General features: G+C 42.5%; 1 protein-coding gene across 1 annotated transcript in view; it reads left to right on the forward strand.

Moving 5' to 3' along the window:
* The window catches only part of DACH2 (dachshund family transcription factor 2), a 409,931-nt gene that overhangs the window by 317,041 nt on the left and 69,989 nt on the right, over positions 1–22,901 (forward strand). Inside the window, 3 exon segments of the mRNA XM_044682815.1 lie at positions 2,912–3,067; positions 6,672–6,844; positions 20,471–20,606. Coding sequence (XP_044538750.1) covers positions 2,912–3,067; positions 6,672–6,844; positions 20,471–20,606 — 465 coding nt within the window.

The raw sequence follows: 22,901 nt of genomic DNA on the forward strand, positions 1-22,901 counted from the left end.
CTGAAAGATGCCAAATTTCCCCTGAATTAAATTGCCCGTTCTGGCTAGGCCATACGTTCCTCCTAGATGGTGGTGTTTGCTTTTGGAGGATACTCTTAGCCACATCAATAGAATGTTATAAGGAGTATCATCAATCCTGGTTTTCATATTTTCAAATAATTGGTTGTTTGTTATAATTCAACAGTGTTCAGTAGCACGTTGCTTACTGACGCTTTCTCTTTCCATCCGGAAGTCCGATACTTGTGAATTTTAACTTTTTCCAGCAAAAGACTTAAAAATAATTTTGTACTTCCGTTTGTAACCACAGTTTGTTGCCACACAATCAGGCTGAGACTGAGAGGATAGGAAAGAGGATAGGAACTCTTTTGAGGATTTTCTCCACACTCACTGAAACCCTTGGGCTCAATTCCATTTTTTACTTCAGTTTCTACATCTAGCAAATAGGAATCTTTTTACTAAAGGTAAAGAACAGAGCCCGGAAGCATTTCGAGGTAGGCCATATCATCTGTAAACCTACTTACTGCTCATCTGCCCTCAGCTAACCTTTCAGAAGCCACCTTGGCCCTTCTCCAATATCTCCTGCTCACTGTGTTATAGTGTATGAAGGAAGTGCTCATCAGCAGGGAGAGACAAAACCAAGTACCATGACCTAATTCTGGCTATTTCTGAAAAATCTTCAGGTCTGGTTTCCTTCTCCCAGGCATCTAGGTAATGTAGTGGATAGATTTCTGAGCCTGGAATAAGGAAGGCTTGTCTCCTTGAGTTCAAATCTGGCCCCAGACACATACTAGTTATGTGACCTTGGGCAAGTCACTTTACCCTGTTTTCCTCCATTTCCTCATCTGTAAAATGAGCCAGAGAAGGAAATGGCCAACCACTCCAGTATCTGCACCAAGAAAACCACAAATGGGTTCACAAAAAGCCAGACAGGACTGAAAAATGACTGAACAACAAAATTCTCCGAAATCCCTTTGCCATAATACACCGTAGGGAGGTTGCCTGTTTACTTAGAGCTATTTTGAACAACGTGTCACGTTGAACTTGGTCTCGCCATAGTCGGTTTCCAGTCCTGATGCTGTTGCAGTTGGGTAGGGCTATATTATACCATTTCCTAGAATTTAGCATCATCTGAACAGAGCTTTCTTTGCCACTGTTTTGCTCATCATTTCACACATTAGAGTTCCATAAGGGCGAGGCTCAGACTGGGAGCTAAAACAATGGAGGCATTCCTTTTGTGCTCAGTGACCGATCTTTACCATTTGTGCATTTTCTAGCATTCATCATGTTTATTGGCCAAGTGTTAGCCTAAGGACTTTTCAGTTTTGCAAGGCGCTTTCCTTCTCCTTTTGTGAGTATGGGGCTTTCCCCTCACCCCTCTCCATCACAGCAGCGAAACTCTGTCTTATTGATTCTAATTGGAATTTCAAATTTGTAAATGCTAAATTATGTCAATATGCCAACTGTAAATTGCCTCCCTGCTCTTAAGCAGTGGCTCCGCCACAGCCAACATCTAGATAAAGAGTGAGAATAAACTGCTCTTTTTGGAAGAGCAGTGCTTCATCCTAACCAGCATTCCCCACTCATGCTGGATTTTAGCCTGAACCACAATGTGGGCAAGATTTCTGGCCCTAAACTGGACTTCATCTAATTCAACCCAAATTTTCTGCCTCCCAGACTTACTCGAATGACCAGCTTTAAGAGCACTGGAGGGCCATCCCAGCCTGGGTTTATGGCATAAACTTCATCCGAAGCCTTCTGATGTCTCAGGGAAGTGACCCACGAAATGCTTAGTTAAGCAAGGCATCGTAGGGATGGAGATAGCATCATGGAGCCACTAGCAACCCTGCCTCTTGAGTCTGGAAAAAGGTTTTCAGGCGCATTCTGAGAACTCTCTTTAGCTAGCCCAGAAACTCTCTTTCGCCATCCCCAAAAGAGGTTGGGCCCAATGTCTACCTTCCCCATATTACAAGCAGATGGGAATTACAGGCGTCTGTGTTCCCAGATGGGGGAGCTGTCATTCAGGCAGACACACTGATGAGAGATGGGCTTCCTGACCCCCTCCCCCTGGCCCCCTGCAGTGATTTCTCTGGATAAAGCAGGTAGTCGGTGCCACCTACACAAGTCTATTGGTCATGGCATAGACAGGTGGGCAATATCTGTTCTGGAAAGTTCTACGTGGTCTAAAAATATTCATTGCAAATGGATAACCTAGAAGGTTGTTTTGGTTGCTGCTGCCTTTGTTTCCCCAGAGACTGAGTTTAAACACAGAATGCTGAGTAATGCCTGAGTGGCCATTACAAGAACATAGGAGATTGTGTAGCCACATGCGCTTTACTTTGCTCTGTTGTCTTGGTGATCAAAAGCAAGGGGACACTCGAACAGGAGCTCTAATGGTAGCCACATTATGTTTTTTGTATAGAGAGAAAATGTGCCTACCTTGGAGTGGGCTAATGAAGAGATTACCTTCACGAGTGCTGCATCTGGGAGCCACAAAAGGCTGGAATTTCCTCTTTTATGCTGTCCATTTAGGCTTGACATCAAGGTCTTTGTGATTCTCCTCTGCACCCTGAGTGCACTCCCCTACTACTTTTTAAAGAACCACTCGAAAAAAATGGTGGGCATTTGTTGCACTGTGCCCTCCCCCCCATCCTCTAATCAGTTTTTTGTTGTGACAGATTTGATAGACCAGCTGTTAGAGAAGGGGCCCCTGCTTACAGCATGACTGCTTCCACGTTCCCAGGGGCAGCTCCTGTCCAAGGGTCATTGGCGTCTCTAGAAAGCAGTGTTAAAATCAGTTTACACGAGTCAGTACTGATTCTGTTTGAGGCAGCTTGCGTTGCTGCAAATCTGAACCAGAAGGCTTCTTCAGGGATCACCGTTGGATTAATCTCTTTCCTTTACTGTTTTTCAGGTGGAAGTGAATCCTCCTGGGACAAGGAAAAGATGCAGTCTCCTATGACTCCAGGAACCCAGCCTGGTGTGAGCCATGCCACACTGCCGGGACAGGCCAGCCTTGGAAGTGCCCATCCACTCAATCCTCTCCAGCAAAATCATCTGCTGACTAACAGTACGTATATTGTCCTTACTAAAAGAGAGGGAAGAGAGCACACCTCTTTCCTCTTCTCCCTGCCCCCTCCAATCTACTAGACTCCTCTGGTAGGCAGAAGCATCCGGATTCTTTTCAGGAAGAAATGCAAGCTCTTGAATTCTTTGGTAAGAGAGACAGCTTTTAAAGAGGTGATGTGATAGGATATACAAGAGATTCGGATTCTTAAACTGGGGCTGGTGAGCATTAAAAAAATATATTTGGAGAACTCTGTGTGTGTGTGTGTGTGTGTGTGTGTGTGTGTGTGTGAAACAATTGGTTTCCTTTATAAACATGACTATTTTATGGATCAAAAAAGAATAATTATGAAGGGGGGGCCTGTAGGCTTCAATAGACTGCCAAAGGGGCCCATGGTACCACAGAGATTAATTACCCCAACTCGAGCTGATCTTAGTGGCAGTTTCACACTAGAAAGCTCTTAAGAAGGAGCCCAGACTTTTACATGTTGTTTTCCTGCAATGCAATGCCGTTTCCGTTCCGAACAAGAAACTGGCGAGATGGTCCCTTTTCAGCTTTCTCTGACACTTGGGCTCCTTTCATGGAGCCCTGAAATTGACAGGCAACGAGTAATATTTTAACGTTCAGCTGTGTCAGCATCTCAGATCTCATGGAAAACACAGCCAAGGTGTGGTCTGTCACGGAGGGGAACCCAGGTACTAGGCCACTTTAAGAAATGAATTCTTCCCTGGGGCTCTGTAGGAGGCCCCTGAAGTTGGTGCGAGAGCTGTAACACATCTCGTTGGTTCCGACGCTAAGGTTTTGTCCTCTTGCCCAGATCCTTAAGGCTTCAGAACATTGCTGGCACATAACTAAATGAGACAGCTTGCTGGAGTGAGCTGTACTGTTGATGCTTCTTGGTTTAATGTTTTCAGCTTGGGATACGATTCCAAATTTGCATCTCCTTAGCGTGAGGGGCATACATGGGCTTCACCGTTGGCCTGCTTGGCGAGGTCACTCTGGAGTCTCGGACATTATAGGGTAGCGAGGGGTGGGCATCGGAGCCCAGACTTTGCAGAAGTACCTTTTCTGCCCTGCTACATAGTCTTGGGAAACGTTTGATGAATTAGATCTTAAAATTGTTGATGTGCTGTTAAATTCTGTTTGTAGTTTGCATTTAGTTTGCATGTCAATTGAACTTTAAGTAGGCATCTGACTTGGTGTGGCCAGATGGTGTCTGGGTGATGTTGACACTCTATGGAGAATGAGGAAAGCTATTAGGCTGGCAAGGGAGGTAGAGAGAGTGAACAAAGGCTTGTTGATTTCCTTGACAGGAAATGCTTCTAGTGGTTGATATCAAGGGGGACCAGATTTCCCCCCACATTTGTATTTTGGGGCTGATATAGATGAGCTTATAACCAATAAGAAAGTCAAGTCACGTGCTGGGTTTGGTAGCGAATGGCATCCCTACCACCCTGTAGGAAGTCTCCTACTGTCGTTTGGTAGTTGTCCTTAGGTGGAGTGTGAAATGAAGGGTAAGGAGAAAGATAATCAATGATTAACTTCATTTAGGCTGTACAACAGACCATTAGAGCAGCATATGCTATATGGTGATGAAAGTATGAAAATGCCAGGGTATGTCAGTAGCATTTGAGGACAAAGTCAGGCAAACTTCTAGTTAAAAAAAAAAAAAGAAAGGCGCGAAGGCCATTGTGATTCACTGCAGTAACAGAAAAGGCTCCGTGTGGAGACATCTTTGATGATTTATTTATCACAGAAGAAATGCTTCAGAGCTGATACGTTGGGTCTCATAGATTGCCCCTTAAAAGATTTGAAGCTAGCGAGTTTTGAGTGAATGCCAAAGGAGAAATGTCTCAGATACTTTCCTAGTATTCCAGCATGGTCATTTGCCCTAGGGACGTGGTGTCACAGGAACTAGGTAGAAGGTTCATTTTCGGAGGTCTGTACAAATTCCAGCTTTCTAGATCTGCTTTGATCCTCATGTGCTTTTGACAATGGTGTATTTCAGGACTGTCTTCCCCAGAGACGTTAGTGACTGATGTGTCCTTCTTTTAATTAAGACTGCCACTGTTCTGTCATATGATAACTGGCATGCCTAGGATCTTTGTGTGTAGCATTGAAGTACCCCCAGCCCCCAGGATTTTACATCTCTGGAATCAGGCAAGGAGCCTAAATGAAGTTTACCCTGGCTTTCCTACCCTAGCCACGAAAGTCTGTCATTGGCCACATAGAGAGGGATTTCCTAGAGACAGTCTTTCCTGTTCTCTCAGTTTTGCGATACGTGAAGCTAGAGTATATGGGATGCCAGAATGTCATGGGAGCAGTTGGGTGGGGCCCATCCAAACTCAGGCTGTCTAGTGGGTCTGTTACAGAAAGGCCTTGAGGCAAAAGCGTTCTAGGGGTGAAGTGAGGATTGCTGCTTTCTCCTGGGTTCCAGAGCAAAATCAGTTTTCTATTCACATCCCTCAGAGACCTAAGGTATCTATCTGACGCAGGGGTCGGCAACGTATGGCTCTTTCTGCAGGAGCCATAAAGCCCATTTTTTTTTCAGGCCCTGTTACAGGAGCCGCACTGTGAGCACTGCACGGCTCTCATGAAATTACATTTTTAAAAATGTGGCGTTTATGGCTCTCACGGCCAAAAAGGTTGCCGACCCCTGCTCTAAGGTATCTAAGATCCAAGGGCCGTGACTTACTTGTGTTCATGATTTTGCCGTCTCAAAATGTGAAGTTAACTTTTCCTGGAGCCTAAGAGTTTCCGCTAAGAATATGAGGAGGTATGCGCTGCCTGAGTGTTTCAGCTGTTGACTTTTCCTGAGACTATCTGTAACCAAAAGAAAAGAGAACAAATTGATGCCAGGGAAATATTCTTTTCCCTTTCTCTCACACACAAGTCCATGGAAATTCTGTTGAACAGTATACACAAGAGCAGTCTACATTGTCTAAAAAGTGAAAGGTGAATTGGCTCTTGCTACTTCACCAGGTCAGAGGGCGAGGGCAGTCTTGTTAAAAGGACCTCTCATTTGCCACCATGACATTTTCCTATTTCCTTTTGAGCCATGATCTACAAGAACATTTCTCATTAGTGCTCTTAGAATTAAAGGTCGGCCATTTAAAGACAGGAAGTGCCCATTCTCAGAAGTTTGTAACCAAAGGCCTGAATTCGGGCTGTGTTCTGATTGGCTTAACTGACCGTCAGACTTGAAGTATGGAGTCCTGGGTCATAGATTCAGCATAGACATAGGTACCAACTGCGTACATGCTTAGAATCAAAAGGAATAGAGCTCATTTGTTTACTGTGCCTTGAGAGAAGACCCAGATTACTTTCTTTAAGGGGCATTTTAGGTAGGTTGGCATTACTGGGCTGAAAATGTATCTTATCGTTAATAAAAGAAAAAAGGAGACTCGTTTTGTTATTGTAAAGCAATGTGGTATTTCATGAGTTCCACCAGTAAGTCAAGGGCTTATAGGGGAGTCTGGTAACTAGAAGGCAATGAGGTGGATTTAGATCCAGCTTTTTGTGATTTCTTAGCAACATTTTCCATGTGATTTTTGCTTTATGTGAATGATGAGTAACCCTTTTAATATTCCCACCCTGTCTCTTTTAGGGCTTGACCTGCCATTTATGATGATGCCTCATCCACTGCTGCCTGTCACCTTGCCTCCTGCATCAGTTGCCATGGCGATGAATCAGATGAACCACCTCAATACTATTGCCAACATGGCTGCTGCAGCCCAGATGCATAGCCCACTCACCAGGGCAGAGGCTTCTGTTATTAAGGTAAAAAGCAACAGTGAGACTTGGGAGAGAGCACTGGGGGAATCATGTGAAAGAAAGAAATGGACACTCACCACGGTCCACTCTAGAAGGGAAGCTGGACGTGGGAGGGCTGCCATTTCACTGGCTCAGTTGGTTAACAGCCAGTACCGATCAGGGTGTGAGCCCGTGTATTCCATTGCTGTAGACTTTACTCTTCACTCTGGCCACAGGGAGAATCAGGTGAGAGAAAAGAGCTGGATCAGGGCAAACCTACTCCCAGTGTTGGAAGAGTTTAGAGTGCCTGCTGACGTCACCAGCATTCTCTTCGTATAGGACACGCAGTCTAACTGAGTCACAGACTTTCAGATGTGGAAAGCGCACCAGAAACCATCTAGGCCAACCTTGATGTGACAGTCTCTCCTACAGCCTACTTGACCTACTCGAGGAAGGGCGAGAGCCCTCCCTTCCAAGGCGACCCTTTGCATTTTAAGACAGCCCTGGTGGTCAGGAAAGTTTTTCTTTACCTCAGACTGCAATCTGACTCTATACCTCTGGGGAAAGGAAAGTGAAAAGAAAGGGAGTAAGCATTTATACAGCACTTAATTAAGTGCCAGATACCAGGCCAAATGCTTTACAATTAACTCATTCAGTCCTCCCAACAACACTGTGAAGAAGACATTGTTAATGTTCTCATTTTATAGTCGAGGAAACCAAGGCAAACAGAGTGAAGTGACTTGCTCAGAGTCACACAGCTAGTAAGTATCTGAGGCCTGATCTGAACTAAGATGAGTCTTCCTGGCTCTAGGCCTGGCATTCTTTCCACCATGCCACCTCGCTGTCATGTAGAACAAGTCCAATCCCCTCTTCCATGGGATGGCCTTTTAAATACTTGTTCACCAGTCTCATTTCCCCCAACAAATCTTAGCCTCTTCAGTCACACAAGCCTGCTTCCTCTGGCTGATCCTCCTGTGGCATATACTTGAGGCCCTTTCCCCTCTTTTTCACCCCCCCCCCGGGTGCTGTCTAGCACATTAGTGTCCTGCCTAAATTCCAGTGCCTAGATTGAACGTATAGTCACAATGCCCATTGATTGATAATGGCAGGTAAAGAGCCTTTTACTTCTTCCAGAGAGGTGCTAGAAGGGTCAGGGAAGTGGAGGCTCATGGAAATCCTCACAGTTACATGGAGAGCCATCTCCAGGGGACAGAAAATTCTTCAAACCAATGACTGTGGAAAAATAAGCCATGGCCTCTTCCCTCAGAGAGCTTCCAGACTATTAGAGAAAATGGGAAATATACTCATCTATTCATCTTCATCCTGAAGAAATTAGGCACTGTGGCTCTCTTTTATTGAAAGGCTCATCACTGGGAAAATTGGGGCAGAGGCTTCATGTAGGAGACAACTCAGAGAGGGGATTATGGGATGAGAGTGGGCTAGATGAGCTGTGAAGGTCCCTTCCAACTCTGAAACTACAGTTCTGTCAAGGGGTTTGTGGAGATTGAGGCAAAGGAGAGCTCATCTAAGGAAATGGCGGTAGAAAATTTGGGGAACAGTATATGGAAGAGAAAGTATTTGACAGAAGAAAAGGACAACTTGGCACAAACATAGTATGAGCAAAGGCCTGACTGGGGACAGGCTCAGGAAATAGCTGAAGAAAGTTGAATAGTCTTTTTTGAATGGAGCATAGAATAAGTGAAAGAGGGAGCATGGTGATACAGTCATGAAATGTAGGTAGGAATGGAATTTGGGGACCAGAAAGGAAGGTTCATATTGTAGCAGTAAGACTTGGGGACAACTTGGTTATCAGAGGGGAGGATGAGTTTAAAGATGACTGAAATTTTGGTGTTGGGTGGTACCATTAATAGAAGGAGGCAATTTAGAAGGACCTAGAGAAGGGGCAGTGAATAAGAGAATCAGTCTAGTTATCTCGGAACTTGGACAGCCAGGTGGCGCAGTGGATAGAACACCAGGCCTGGAGTCACGAAGACTCATCTCCCTGAGTTCAAACCCAGCCTCTGACACTCACTAGCTGGGTGACCTTGGGCAAGTCACTTAACCTTGTTTGCTTCAGTTCCTCATCTGCAAAGGGAGCTAGAGAAGGAAATGGCAAACTACATCAGTATCTTTACCAAGAAAATCTCAAATGGAGTCACAGAGAGTCTGACCCAATTGAAAAATGACTGAACAACAAGTCTCAGAATGTGACCTATTTTCCACAGTTTCCTTTGGGGCCATGGAGTCACAGAGTCAAAGACTTAGTACCTCAGTGGCTATCTAGTTCTGCCAGAACCTGCAGTGAAGAGAAACCCATTACTTCACAATGAGGTGGCCCATTCCACTTTAGAGTAGTTATGATTATTAGAAAGTTTTTCCTGGCATCAAGCCTTCAGTCATTCTGGCACCTAGAAATAGTGCTTCGGTAACAGGGAAACACAACCATGAGAAGAATCATCTTTGTAAATTGTCCTCTCTTTGACTTAGAGATTACAGCCTTTAACTCTCTCCAAGATCCGTACAGGCCCTGCCGTTGGCATAGATCACATAAATGAGACATAGAAAATGAAGTAGAGTTTGAAGAATGAGAAACAGCTTGGCACAAGAGAGAGCTGGTATTGGAGGTAGGAACACCTGAGTTCCCATCCTGCCTTGGACAGAGAAAGCTACATAACTGCGAGTGAGGCCTTTAACCTCTCAGTCCTCGAGACAACAAGCTGCAGAGCGGGTGCCATGCTGAGATCATAGAGGGAGCTTTTCATATCGGGGAAATCACAGCTTTGGTTAAAAAGCCACAAGCAAGCATGGCAATTCTCATCTCAAAGCTCTAGTCATCTTGCTTGTATCCAGTTTTGCCAGTTTTCCTGGTCCTCCAGTGGGCCTTTTGGCAAGTGGTATGATTCCACCTACTAGTCAAAGCTGTGTGTTGTTAACTTTCCATCAGCTGTAGGTCCCGAAATCCACCAATTCCAGAAGTCAGCATCCTCAACAAACAATTTCATTAGAATAAAAGAAAAATGAAGAGTTTCTCTGATTTCCAGGCTGGGAAATCAAGTGAACATGTGCCTCTAAATTGGATAAAGGATCTGACATCAGCAGCAAAGGAAACTCTCCACCAGGCCGACTGCAATAGTTTATCACTTAAACCCCGGGCTTCTAAATGTTAGATGTGGTACTTGAACTCGGGACATCCCAGTTCCAAGCCCGGCACTTTCCTCACTATTCCTCCATGCTATTAGTACCTTTTAAATCGCTATGACTAAATGGTTTTCTAAATTGCTCAAAATGAAGTCACCATACCTCCTGCTTCATGGTCGCCATTTAGAAGGAAGGAATGCTGATGGAATTTGCGTGATCGGCGACGCTAACTTGAAGTTCTTCAGAGAGGAATGTCCTAACCCTGAAATTTGATTTCTTTTGGACAGGGATACTCTCAATTAGGCAGTCACAATGCACAGACCCACAAAACTTTTCTTCCCTTCCATAATATAATCTAATGTGATTACAGTTGTCACCTGCTAGCGTCACTATGGTTGAAAGTCTGTCAGCATTCCAATTCTAAATCCCCACTTTCAGCGAATTGGAATCATGCTGTAAAAATTTCCTGACACAGAAACTTGGCACGTAATGCCCCGGCCTGAAGTCATTTGGTGAGAAATCTCTAAATGCAGCTATTTATTTAGTTGCTTTTATGTAATGAAAACTCAAAGAGGAATAATTTACTGAAACCTTTTGTAAGTCTTGTTGTCCCAGATGGACTTTTCTGATACGAGATCTACCTTGGGATAATGTGCAACCAGCAACCCCCAAAGACCAAAGTGGTGTGATGCTAAGGCATGACAACCAAGTGTGTCAAGCCCCTCCTCTGCTTCAACAAATACATTATCATTCCAGGATCTTGCTAGGCCCCTCTTGTTTCTGCTGACTCAATGTCCTGGAAGGACCTGTTAAGTACATGTTCAGAATGTGGTGAAGACGCAGGAGAAGGACTCTCTGAGCATTCTTAGTAGCTCAAACATGGTCAGACGTGTGATTCTTGCTGCATCGTCTCTGGAATTGTATGGCCTGGGAGATACTCTTCATAGCCTGCCTATTTTGCTAGGCTTAGGGTTGGAAAGAGCTGGATTCAAATCTTGCCTCAGACACTGACTAGCTATGGTGACCTTAGGCGAGCCTCTCCAGAGAGGCATCATGGTGTTCTGTCTATAGAAAGTCAGCCTTGGAGTCAGGAAAGCTTGGATTCCAGTAAAGGCCTATGTGGCCCATCCTGGACATGTGACCCAGGGCAACCTGCTAACCTCTCAGTGTCCCAGGTATCAACCAACACTGAAAGAAGGAACTTCCTCACTTGAAGTTCACTCTACCCATGAAATCAGAGGTCTAATCCAACCCCTCCTCACTGCCCCGTCCTCACTCCCAGAACTGTAAAGAAGATTATATGTGTAAAACGTTTTGTGAACCTTAAAGTGTTAGAGAAATGTTCATCATTATTATTAGCGTTATTGACTTTTCTATGCCTCAGTTTTTTTCTTCTGCCAAATGGATCTTTTTTCCTTTAAAAAACAACAACTTCTCTCTAAGTCAATTAATCAACCAAGAAGTATTTATTAAGTGCTTACTGTGTACTCTCTGGATATGGGCAGAAACTCTTGGCTGACTTGTCAAATGCCAGGAGTAATTCTAAAACCATTTCATTAAGGTTTGTTAATTCTTTTCATGAGTCATAGCCTACATATTAATAATTGTCATTAAGCCTTATCTTTAAAACAAAATACAAGCTTTCATTATTAAATACAATCGTTATTAAATATCCAGAGAGATGAAGCTGACAAAAACCAGGAATTTCTATCGTTACAGACTCAAGAGTAGGAAGGTCCCTTAGACATCTAGTCCCACCCTTTCCTGACCTTCCTCCTCCCATTTTACAGATGAACAAACTGAGGCTCAGAGAGACCATGCTCAATGTCAGTTTGCTAGCAAGTGGCAGAACTTAGACTTGGATTCAAGTCTTTTGCCCTCCTTGAATCCAGGATTTGTACTTCTTATAACTTCAAGGGGACTGATTTCAATTTGCTTTCCTCCTCAGAGTTGAACATTTCAGCTGTCTGTATTTTTGCTTCTAATTTTCCTGGCTCTTTCAAAAGGAAATTGGGGGAAAACCAGACAACTGTGATTGATTGCATATTCAAATAAGATGGGTATTTATTGTAATGTGACAGTCTCTGGGTATTTGTTTGAATGCTCCTTGCGGGTTCTGATGAACACGTCACTCAATAATGCACTTGCTCCCTCACTGCACAATTGAGCATTCCGAGAAGGTGAATATTTGAGGAGGCCAGCACAAGCCCTGGAGCCATACAGTCTTTCCACATTTGGGGAAGCAACCCATTTTGGAAGAAATATAAATCCTTCCCTAATTGAGGTCCCCCAAATGATGTGACTTCCTCCCTCCTTGATAGGAAACAAACAGAAAAATCCCCCAAACGTGAATTAGTTTCCCCCAATAGGCCTGCCATCTACTCTTTCTTCACCAAATTGCAAGTTTTCCTGTAAAATACTAACAAAAGTAAAAGGTGGCATTTCTTCCCACCTTCCCCTTTGAGTAGTAGCACAATGAGAAAAGAATTTGTGAAGCTCCCCATGGAGGAAGTCCTTCCACCAAACCAAATCACGACCCTTCTTTGACTTACTTAGCTACGGAAAGAAATCACATACACAGACAGAGGCTGAGTGACTTGCCCAGTATGATACAGCTACTAAATGCCAGGAATTGGATTGGATTTCAGGTTTTGGTGGTTAAGCTTAGCACTCTATCCACTAGCAGCTATTGAATTTGCCTTAATTTCCCCAATCATAATCTATATATGTTGCCTTGTTCGTTCTCGAGTGACCTCTGATACCCCAAAACATACACTCATCCATGCACAAACCCTAGGAGGTGGGTGTTATTATCATGGACATTTTACAGATGCAGACACTGAGGCAAGCAGAGGTTAGGTGACTTGTCCGTCCCTGAGGTCACATTGCTAGTAGGTAGCTGAGGCACTTCTTGACTCGAAGTCCAGTGTTCAATCTGCCATGCCACCTGGCTGCTTCTGTGTGTGTGTGTGTGTGTAATGCTATGCTATATTTTTTTCTGTTCATTTGACAAATATTTATTGGATACCTTTTAAGTGCAAGGAGTTGTGCAAGAGTAGAAACTAGTTCCAGGTTCTCTTTGCCTGCGTCTGGAAGGAGTTCTTTATTGAGAAGAGCCTTTGGGTGAAAAGAATTGATGTGTACTGTCACTCTTGATTAGTGACGGTGCCCAGAGGAGACGTAGGCCTGTTCAATTGTGGCCACCTACGAGGAGAACACATGAGATGGCCATAACTTTTTGGATTCAAGAACTCTGATCATCTGCTTGCTCCCACGGCCACACCTCTTAATGGCGTAAAGGTCTCGGAGATCTCTTTACCTTGGCCTAGTTTGTGGAAATGACCCTATATTAGATTGTTCTTTTAATAGATAGCAGTGAGTGTACTTCAGGCAGAATCAAAGCACTCCCACTGAGGAAATAGCCAGGGGGTGAACAGTCCATAATCTTCATATGTGTATGAGAATTCCTTCAATTCTGCTCTGTGTGTGTGTGTGTGTGTGAGAGAGAGAGAGACAGAGAGACAGAGACAGAGACCACACCGATTTTCCAGGAAGCAGAACTGTGGATGGATTATTCAAGGACTGTGGGGGGGACTCTTTGGAATGATGTATATTTCACTGGGACTGTCATATCGAGTGAAAGGCTTTCTGTGTTACTGTGGATAAGTGTATTCACTGTCCCCAGTATTTGGTCTGACTCACAACACGCAGAATTAGAAAGAATATTCTTCTAGCACCATTCCCATTTGAGTTAAACTATAAAATGAGATAGACCCTAAGTTACTGCCAGTGCTGGAGGGCCTGTGTAGGAATCGTAATGAGGACTCAGACTCAGTACCGTAGCATATAGTTGGCCCAAATTAGTAGCAGACTTTCTTACAGTTACTGCAGATCGGGACCATTGCCAGGGTAGAATGTGACCCAAGCTACTGGCCCCCTCTGTGTAGAGGCTACCTAGGCATCCAGAAAGGATGTTTTGATGATCCTTGGCACAAGGGGAAAAACTTGGCTGGAGCTCCTGATTCAAATCTCGGAGATGATCTGATGGTGTTTTGAATGTGGCCTCTGGGTGTTTGAATGGAGTCTTTAATGTGGGCTGTGGGCATCTGCACTTTATCAAAAAGCATCCTGGGAAGGGATGGACTGTGTCTTATATTCCTTTGCAGCCCCACACAATGCTTCGCACACAGCAGAGGCTCAATAAGTACTTGTTGTATCAATGAATGGACATTAACATTTGGGAAGCATTTCCAACATAAAGTATAATGAGTGATACTGAATTAGGTGGAAAAGACACGACAAATTGTCAGCTACTGCTTTTTTCCAATAGCAAGTCTGGGAATATCATTAGGCCGGACACATAGTAATGTGTGGTTCTGGCTCAGCTACTAGCATTAGTAGCTAATAACTCATGTAACTACAAGAATTGCATTTAGTGTTGCAGTTGGTGTTAGGCCTACAAAACACCCTTTGTCCTTTGGTTATGCCACCAACATGGCAGTATGAAGAGGGCAGAGCTAGGTAAGAGTGCCCTTGCCGTGTGACAGTCTAGTCCCCGCTAGCTATTTTCATATTGTTTATTCATTTATGGGCAACTTCGTAATGTCAGAATGAAAGCTGCCATGCTCTTCCCTCTGATTACTAATTTAAGAAAGACCAAAGTGGGAAGCTGTTCTTTGGCTTTTTCCCAATGCCATCTGATTAGCTGTGGTTTTTGTTTGGCTGAGCAGCTGGCAATTAATGAATTGATAGGAAATGGTCACAAGGCAGTGGCATTAGCATGGGAACATCTGGTATTCAAAATTAGTCAACACAGAGAGAGGAGGTTTTGTGATCATTCAAATTCATTGAAAAAAATCGCTAGTTGAATCTTCTCATAAGGGCTTTTGGAAAAATACAAGACCATTATTATCTAATAAAGCATCAGATTAAGATGAATTGGGGGCAGCAGGGGTATATGTCTTTTTTTTCAGTTTGTTTGTTTGTTTGGGCGGCAAAGATCCAAGCCCTCACCATTTTGGAACTGTGTATTTTCCTGTTTAACTCTATCGATATTCTCCCATTCCGGGGCATTCGTATTTGATCCAGAGCAAGATGAGTACAGGAGATGTGACGTGGGGCTCCCTTCTCCCCAATCAACCGAGGTTGCCCCCTCTGTCTCTCTGCTGGTTCTCCCAGTTACTTCACTAACCGGCTTCCATTCTTAACCTGTATTTATGTAAATCACTCAGGAGAATAAGGTTGCCATGCTCATGAAATAAGTGAAAGATTTACAAATCTGAACACTTTACTACCTTCTTAACTTTTCCCTTTTTGTCAGTTCATTGAAGGTAAAGCAGTGGTTCCTCAACTTTTGAGGGTATGAGGAGCCAGTTTTAATATTTGCCTTTTTGTCAAGATTCAGGAAGTGGCAGAATTTCCTTTGGGAAACGAAATTGCTAAGATTTGTTTTGCATTTGCTTCTTAAACAGGATGGGGGAAAAGCGACATTATTTGGGGACCTCGATTAGGGAAACATTGAAAATTCTATGTAATGCTTCCAAAGGGATTGTTTCCCCCATGACCTCCCTGAAGAGTAGGTCCAAATATAAAAATTCTCTGCTTGGCTTTTAAAGCTCTTTATAGCCTGGCCTCTTTTTACCTTTATGGTTTTACTTATTTCCATATCAGTTTATACAAACATTCCCAAGTTGATCTGAATTATTTATATTGGTCATTTCTGACCTTAGACTACAATATACTTTATTATGTTCATTGATAACAACTTCTTTGAGCCATTTCCCAATCAGTGGATACTCACACACTTTGTGATGATAAAACTAGTGGTGGGCAGAAAGTGTCTTTGCTGGCCTTTATTTGTTTGATACTCAACAGAATGAGTGCTACCATGATATTTTGATATAAAGTCAGCCTATGGTTCTCTATCTTTGGTTTCCTTGGTTGGATAGGCCCATTAACGGACTCCTGGCTGAAAGGGTATTGGTGGTTTAGCTCCTTTTCTCGTATTCCAAAGTGAAGTACAGAATGGTTGGACCATTTCATGGCTGCCCCGAAAATATACAAAATATGTTCTCATAGCTCATCCAACACTGACTATGGCCTTTTTTTTCTTTGCCAGTTTAAAATGACTGAGGCAAAACCGTAGAGTTTTCATGTGCATTTCTCTTACTGTTAGTGGTCTGGAATATGCTTCCACACAGTCATTTATAGTTTGCGCCTATCTTTTCCCCACATATGTTCTGGGGAATGGCTTTTGGTGTTAAATATTGTTGTCAGTTACAGCACTGCTTTCGACTATTTGTGCTGCCACCAATTTTAGCTCTCAACTCTTGCCTGGGAACAAATAAAGGCCGGCAAAGACACTTTCTGCCCACCGCTAGTTTTATCATCAAGGTCTGTTGAGTTCCAAGCTGCTTTGCTTCTGCAGAGCCCTGATGACAGCACAGAAGGAGCCCATCAATTAAATATGAAATATCAAGATAAATGTATGAATAAAATATCTAGCATTCAGACAAACTTCCAAAAAGAACTCATCAGCAGTGAAATGCCATTAAATCCTTTAGGAACTCATTAATAGATTAACATTTGGCAGAGGAATTGTGGTAGCAGTTGAATCCAAATCAAATCAAAGTTAAAAAAAAAGGCAAGTTATCTATCATCCAGCCCATTTGATATTTGATAAGGAGCAATATTGTATCGTATCAGAGTCAACAAACCAACATTAAAGCAGTTGTTACCCAAACGGTTGGATCATATGTATAATTCTAACCAGTGATTTTAGGACTTTGCATAGCGAGAGTTACACTATTACAAAACGACGTCCTGGGGGTGAATTCAAGGATGTTCCTCAAAAATAGGCCGAATTGGTGCCTTTGGTGCCAGCAGCCTTTAGAAGGACTAAAATGGAACAATATGAAGCTTTGTAGTTACATTTGTGGTCTGACACTAGATAGTTCTTCAAAGGGATTTAATAGCCTCAACATTTTTCTGACCATATATGGCCCATCACTGGAAAGAAGCCAGACAAGATGGAGTAGGCAAACCTATAAGATTCTAAACGGTAGACATTTATTTTCTAAATGAACTTTTAAACCAGTGCCAAACTCTAGGTCTCAGAGAGGACTTTTAAGAATCACAGGAAAGGATGATGGGAACACAGAAGTGGGAAAACATGTTTCAGAGTAGCCCTGCCCTCCTGCTCTAAGCGCATCTATGGAAAACTGGGCTAAATTGGTTTGGATGGAACAGTGAGCTCTTTAATGCAGAGATTTAAAAAAGCCCACCAACCTCAAGGATATTAACAGGAACAGGATTGTAAAATTTATAAATGACAAATCCAATGAAGTCATCAATGTGTAAAAAATCGGGGGGGGGGCTCATTTGCAATTTTCCTATTTCAATGGCCTCATTGATTTGTTACAAATACTGTTAACCCTGTGTTTGGCAAATGGTGAGGATATTATCACTTGTGTTCTCATTTGTAATAAAACAGATTAACTTGCTGTGAAATTTTAACTAGGCTGAGCCATCACAGTAGCTACCTAATGAAGCGAGGCACATTTCTGTTAAGTAGCTAAATAGATGCGTACTGATTACAGGCCTGAAAAATGGATCTGTTTACTTGCAAAGAAGAAGCTGGGCATGGGGCTATCCATTATGTTAGGAGAAGCTTAGCCTCACATGGCCAAAAGGATGCTCCGAAATAGACGATTTCTCACTCAGTGACAAGACTCTGGCCTCTGTGAAAGCAGTTTGCGTGTTGAGAGTAGGCCCTATGAAATTGGGAAATTGCTGGATGCAAAACTGTCATGCAGAAAGAAATGCTCCATGGAAAATCTGACTGTCACTCTTAATCACCACACCGTGAATTGTTTTGCCAAAGTTAGTTCATCGTGTCACGTGAGAATGGGCTGTTGAAAGTGGCAGAGGGCAGGTTTCAGAATAAATAATTTGCTTTAATAGTATTTAATCATTTAAAAATATACAGAGTGCTCCAAGATCCCACATTCTGGCACTGTGTGACCTATTTTCGTTATTCCGAGGACCATTTCCCATTTTGGACTCTGTCTTTCCCAAAACTTTACTTAGAATGGAGACTCGAGTGAACATCAGGCAGAAGGAGCAAAAGCTGATCTTGTCAGCTGGAGCTCTTTCCTTTTCCACATCATCAACTTCTGAATCATTCCAATATTTTCCATCAAAGGGTGGCATATATTGTTGAATGTGTAATGTAGTTGGTTCAGTTCGGTTTTTTACAGAACGGCTGGCAAGCTCTGTCTTAGTCCATCCATTTAAATTGACATCATGCAGAAATGCAGTTCAGTAAATCACATGTTTTTCCCAGCAAATTTCTAATTTTTGAATTCAAAACCAAATGCTTTGACACTTTAGGCTTGGGTTTTGGCCCAGAGCCCATGAAGGTGTTATATAATACACCTGTATACATCACCCCCTCTTCAATATGCGTGACTATTTAGAAAACGTAGGGCAAAAGTGGGATTTTCAAGGTGTTTCGCGGTGGAAGAAATAACGTATTTTTAAGGAAACTCTATGAGCTTTTCAGTGGTTTGGTCTGTAGCATGCAGGCCAGCCTTCTTCCTGAAGTCATCATGTTAGCGTTGTAACTTATCCCATCCTGTTCCTTTTTTTCCTTTTGACATTTACTTCCTTACAGTTAGATGCAGCGCTGCATGTTAGCTGAAATGTAGAAGTAAAGGGCAAAGATCATAGAGCTCCGTAATGGTAGCTGAAACCCTCTTAAAATGTAACAAACACACTCTCGAAGTGATCAGCTGATATTTCAGTAGTCGACAGTTCGGTGACTGCTATTCATTTCATTAACGTTATTAAGTGTTAATTAAACACAGATGATTATATAACACACTAATTGAGGCTTAATAGTTACGTAAGAAATATGCACACGGCTATAATGAGGAGGCATCATACAGCAAAATAGTGGCTATACATGTGAAATGTCAACTTTTCGGTTTTATACATGTGTATTAGATAAACACACTATTCACCGGGGATCTCCAAACTGTTTGTTTAGGCTTGGAAAAATTAATGTGAAAAAGGCCAAGTAGTCTCTCCAATTATTTGTCTCCCTTCATCTCCGTCAAGAGCGTGTTGCAGTTATATTTGTACGAATATGTGTTTTTGTGTGTGTCATGGTAGCTTAACTCCCAGCTATTTGATGGTATTTCATATTTCCTTGGAATGGGATTTCTCTAATCGTTTTTTCGCTTTTCAGCTCTATTCTGCTGCTGTTATTTTTAATAGATTCATTGAATAATTTTGCCAGACCTATTGTCTCCATTAGTTTCTTAACTGATTTTCTGGAGGCATACGTAGCCTATGGGCAGCTAGGTAACAGTGGACGGGGCACCAGGCCTGAAATCAGGAAGGCCCGAGTTCCAACCAAGCCTCGGACACTACTGGCTATGTGTCCCTGGGCAAGTTACTTAACCTTTGCTTGCCTCAGTTTCCTCATATGTAAAATGGGACTAATAATAGTATTTCTTTTCCAGGGTTGTGAGGATCAAATGAGATACTAATTGCAAAGTGGTTCACATAGTTCCTGGTGAATGGGACACCCTTTAGAGATGTTAGTTGTTGTTATGCCACCAGGTCAAATAGGACTAATTTTGTCTCTTTTGGGCCAAGGCTTCACTTCAGTTTGATGGCTAGCACCAGCATTTTACCCAATGACCTATCATAGCCTTGTGATGCCCCGGCATAGTTTATAAAATGTTTGAGGTTAAAAAAAAAAGTCCCTGGCATCCTATAGGTAAGCTAAATACAGTTCCTTTCAATTATCTCTTGTCTGGCTTATGTAGAAGGTACCTACATGTACCTGAAATCACTGTTTATTGGTTTTGGACCTATCCTGGTGCATCTTAACATCATGGAAGGATCCATTTTAACTTAGTCATGGTTAGAGTTTAAAAGACGTGGGGGAGGGGGGCAGCTACGTGACTCAGCAGATAGAGAGCCAGGCCTAGAGACGGGAGGTCCTCGGTTCAAATCTGCCCTCAGACGCTTCCTAGCTGGGTGATCTTTGGCAAGTCCCTTAACGCCCATTGCCTAGCCCTTACCACTCTTCTGCCTTGGAACTAACACTTAGTATTGATTCAAACACGTATGGAAGGGAAAGGTTTTTAAAACAAAGATTTAAGGGATCCTTTCAAACTTCTAGAAATCTGCAAGACCAGCATTTGTTTTGCGTGTATATGTTTTGAAAATTTTTGTTTAAAACATATGGACAAAACCCTCCCAATTTGAGGCAAATACAAATCCTCCCTGGTATATTAAAACCAGTGAATGAACAACAATGGTAATCTACTTGGCATAACTATGGGCCACTAAGGCATTTTCTGTCAGTAGACATAGAACTTGCAAATGTCGAACCAGTAAACAATTAGATTTTGCAGAGTGTCTTGGTTGACTTAGTCCTCCAGAAGCAAGGCTGGAGCATTCCCCTTCTTACATAGAAATTATTTCTGTTTGTGTTTAAAGGAGAGGATTCAGGAGAGCCCTTCTCCTGCTCCTTCTTTGGATGAGGGCCTTCGCCCTGTGAGCCTTGAGTCTTCACATCATAGCAGCAGCATGTCCAGCTCTCCTTCTCATATGGATCACATCCCGGATAGATTTGGTGAGTATCTCTTCTTCCCCCTTCCATTACCCTCAACACCTAACTCAAGGTGTTTGGAAATATTCCTATTGAAAATGAGCTGATAGTGAGGTGGGATGGGAGGAGATTACCCTCTTCTTTAATCTCCTTGGTTGGACATGCTTGAGATTGTTTTTCAGAGCATGCTCTAACTGAGTCTCCAGTAGTTCGGTTGGGCATGGCACATACTTAATCCATTCAGTGTCTTGCCATGTAACAGAAGTAGAAAATCCAATACCCTTTCGGAGTCGATGATCAAAAGGTGAGATGACGGCACTAATGCAGATCTGTAGGATTGGCTACAAATGCAGTAGTTTCTCTCATAATTTAGTTCTTGCTAAATGTTTATGGTTTATATAGATTATTGGTGAATAGTTTCGTCCTTACTAAATTCATTCTGTCCATCCATCGTAGGTAGATTTGTTATTGCCCTTAAGATTCTCCCTCCATAGACTATATCTCATATAGTCCAAGGTATACCGCTACTGCTTCTCTGCAAGCCTTTGCCTCACTTCTCCTAGTCTCAGGCTGCCTTGAGCCTATCCAGGTGTAGGAAGTAAATTGCTTACCATCTGGAGGTATATTTAGCTGCTCGAGCAGCAAAGTACCATTTAGTATATGAGTCTTAGAGAACAATAAACCCAGGAAGGATTGTCACCCATTGCCTTATCCTCTGAAGGGACTGGACCTTGATAATACCACCATAGGAAAGGGAAAGATACCCACTGTACTAGGAAGGCACATCTGCTCTCTAATTGCTAATAGGATTTGTTCTCCTGTTAAAACAAAGGTTTTATGATCATTCACTGGACCAGTCACCACATCTTACAGTGTTTGAGGTCCCGGAGGGATTAGCACTAGTGAGGTTAAGGTGGTGAATTTGACCCTTGCCCAGGCCTGTTAGTGTTTCATGGCTCCATGGCTGCAACTCCACCAGTCTCTGTGTAAGGGTGTGTATCTGATAAAGAGGCGGATTCTCACTACTAGAAATGCAACCCAAAGCTCTGATAGTCTTTGTATCTGGAATCAAACATATGATCATTTATTGGACAACTATTAGATTAGAGCAAGGGCTGAAGGAGAATTGTGGTGACTGCACACAGGATAAATTATCCCTTTTCTCTCTCAATCAAGAGAATTAAGCCAAATGCTTAATATCTCTCAGCCTATAAAAGTACCTTAACTATAGTCTTGGAGGGAAACTGATGGCTTGGTGGTGATGGTTTGTTTAGATGTTTCCTGTTTGTTCAGACAAACTAGAAGGTCACAACAAAAGTGATTTCTTATTCCAGTGCTTTAAATCAGAGTTCTAGATTCAAGTTTCTGTGAAACTTCTAATTGCAGAGAAGGAATCTTTAAAACTAAATGGACAACCAGGAAAGCAGACACCCTAAAGTCAGAGTTCTTTTTACTTTTTCCCTGAGTGATCACATTCAACAAATCTTAGACTTGTTGCCCATAAATTTGGGTATCTCTCATGCCCACTAAGAGTTCTTTATTAAGCCAGTTGGAATATAGGTTGGCATTTAGTAGAGCCAAAGTTGCAAGTGCTTCACTTTTCAAGAGGATTCCTAGAAAATATATTGCTAAAATAGGACATTCATTTTTGGACATGGCCAACGGCGGGATTTGTTTTGCTTGACTCTGTATATTTGTTATAAGGACGTTATTTTTCTTTGATTATTTCTAGTAGGAGTGGTGGGGGGAGAGAATGGAGAGATAAGATAGAAAAAGAAAAGAAAGAAAAAATGTTCGTTGAGGCAGCTTCCTTTTAAATACAAAAGAGAACAGAAGGGAGGCCAGAATAAATCAAGATAAGCAAGATAACCTTGGAAGTTACAGATTGAACATATTTAGAAAGAAGCACAAATTATAGATAATAGACATCTGCAGTATTGTGATTTATGCCCATTTTTTCATATTTAATAGGTTCTGGATAAAAAATCAAAAAGGAAATATGCCATTTATGATAGAAATATATTATATGTATACATATATGATTTCTGCATTCTCATAGCACATTTCTGTTGTGTGTGTGTGTGTGCTCTTAGAGTATAGAGAATTTCCTCTGTGTCTCTGTTACTCACATCCCTGGTTAAGTGACTTGAACATGGTGGTTTGTTTTTGTTTAAATGGATCTGTCATTTCCTCTATGTAGGGAGTACCCAGGGAATAACTTTCCCTAGCCATGCAAATTGTTACCTTCCCTCCTTCTCTGTAGTGTAACGTAGGGAGTTTTTTTTCTGAGGCCACTTAGAGGCCTCCAAGGGGTTTGCC

The sequence above is a fragment of the Gracilinanus agilis genome, chromosome X (genome assembly GCF_016433145.1).
Source record: "Gracilinanus agilis isolate LMUSP501 chromosome X, AgileGrace, whole genome shotgun sequence".
NCBI classification, from domain to species: Eukaryota; Metazoa; Chordata; class Mammalia; order Didelphimorphia; family Didelphidae; genus Gracilinanus; species Gracilinanus agilis.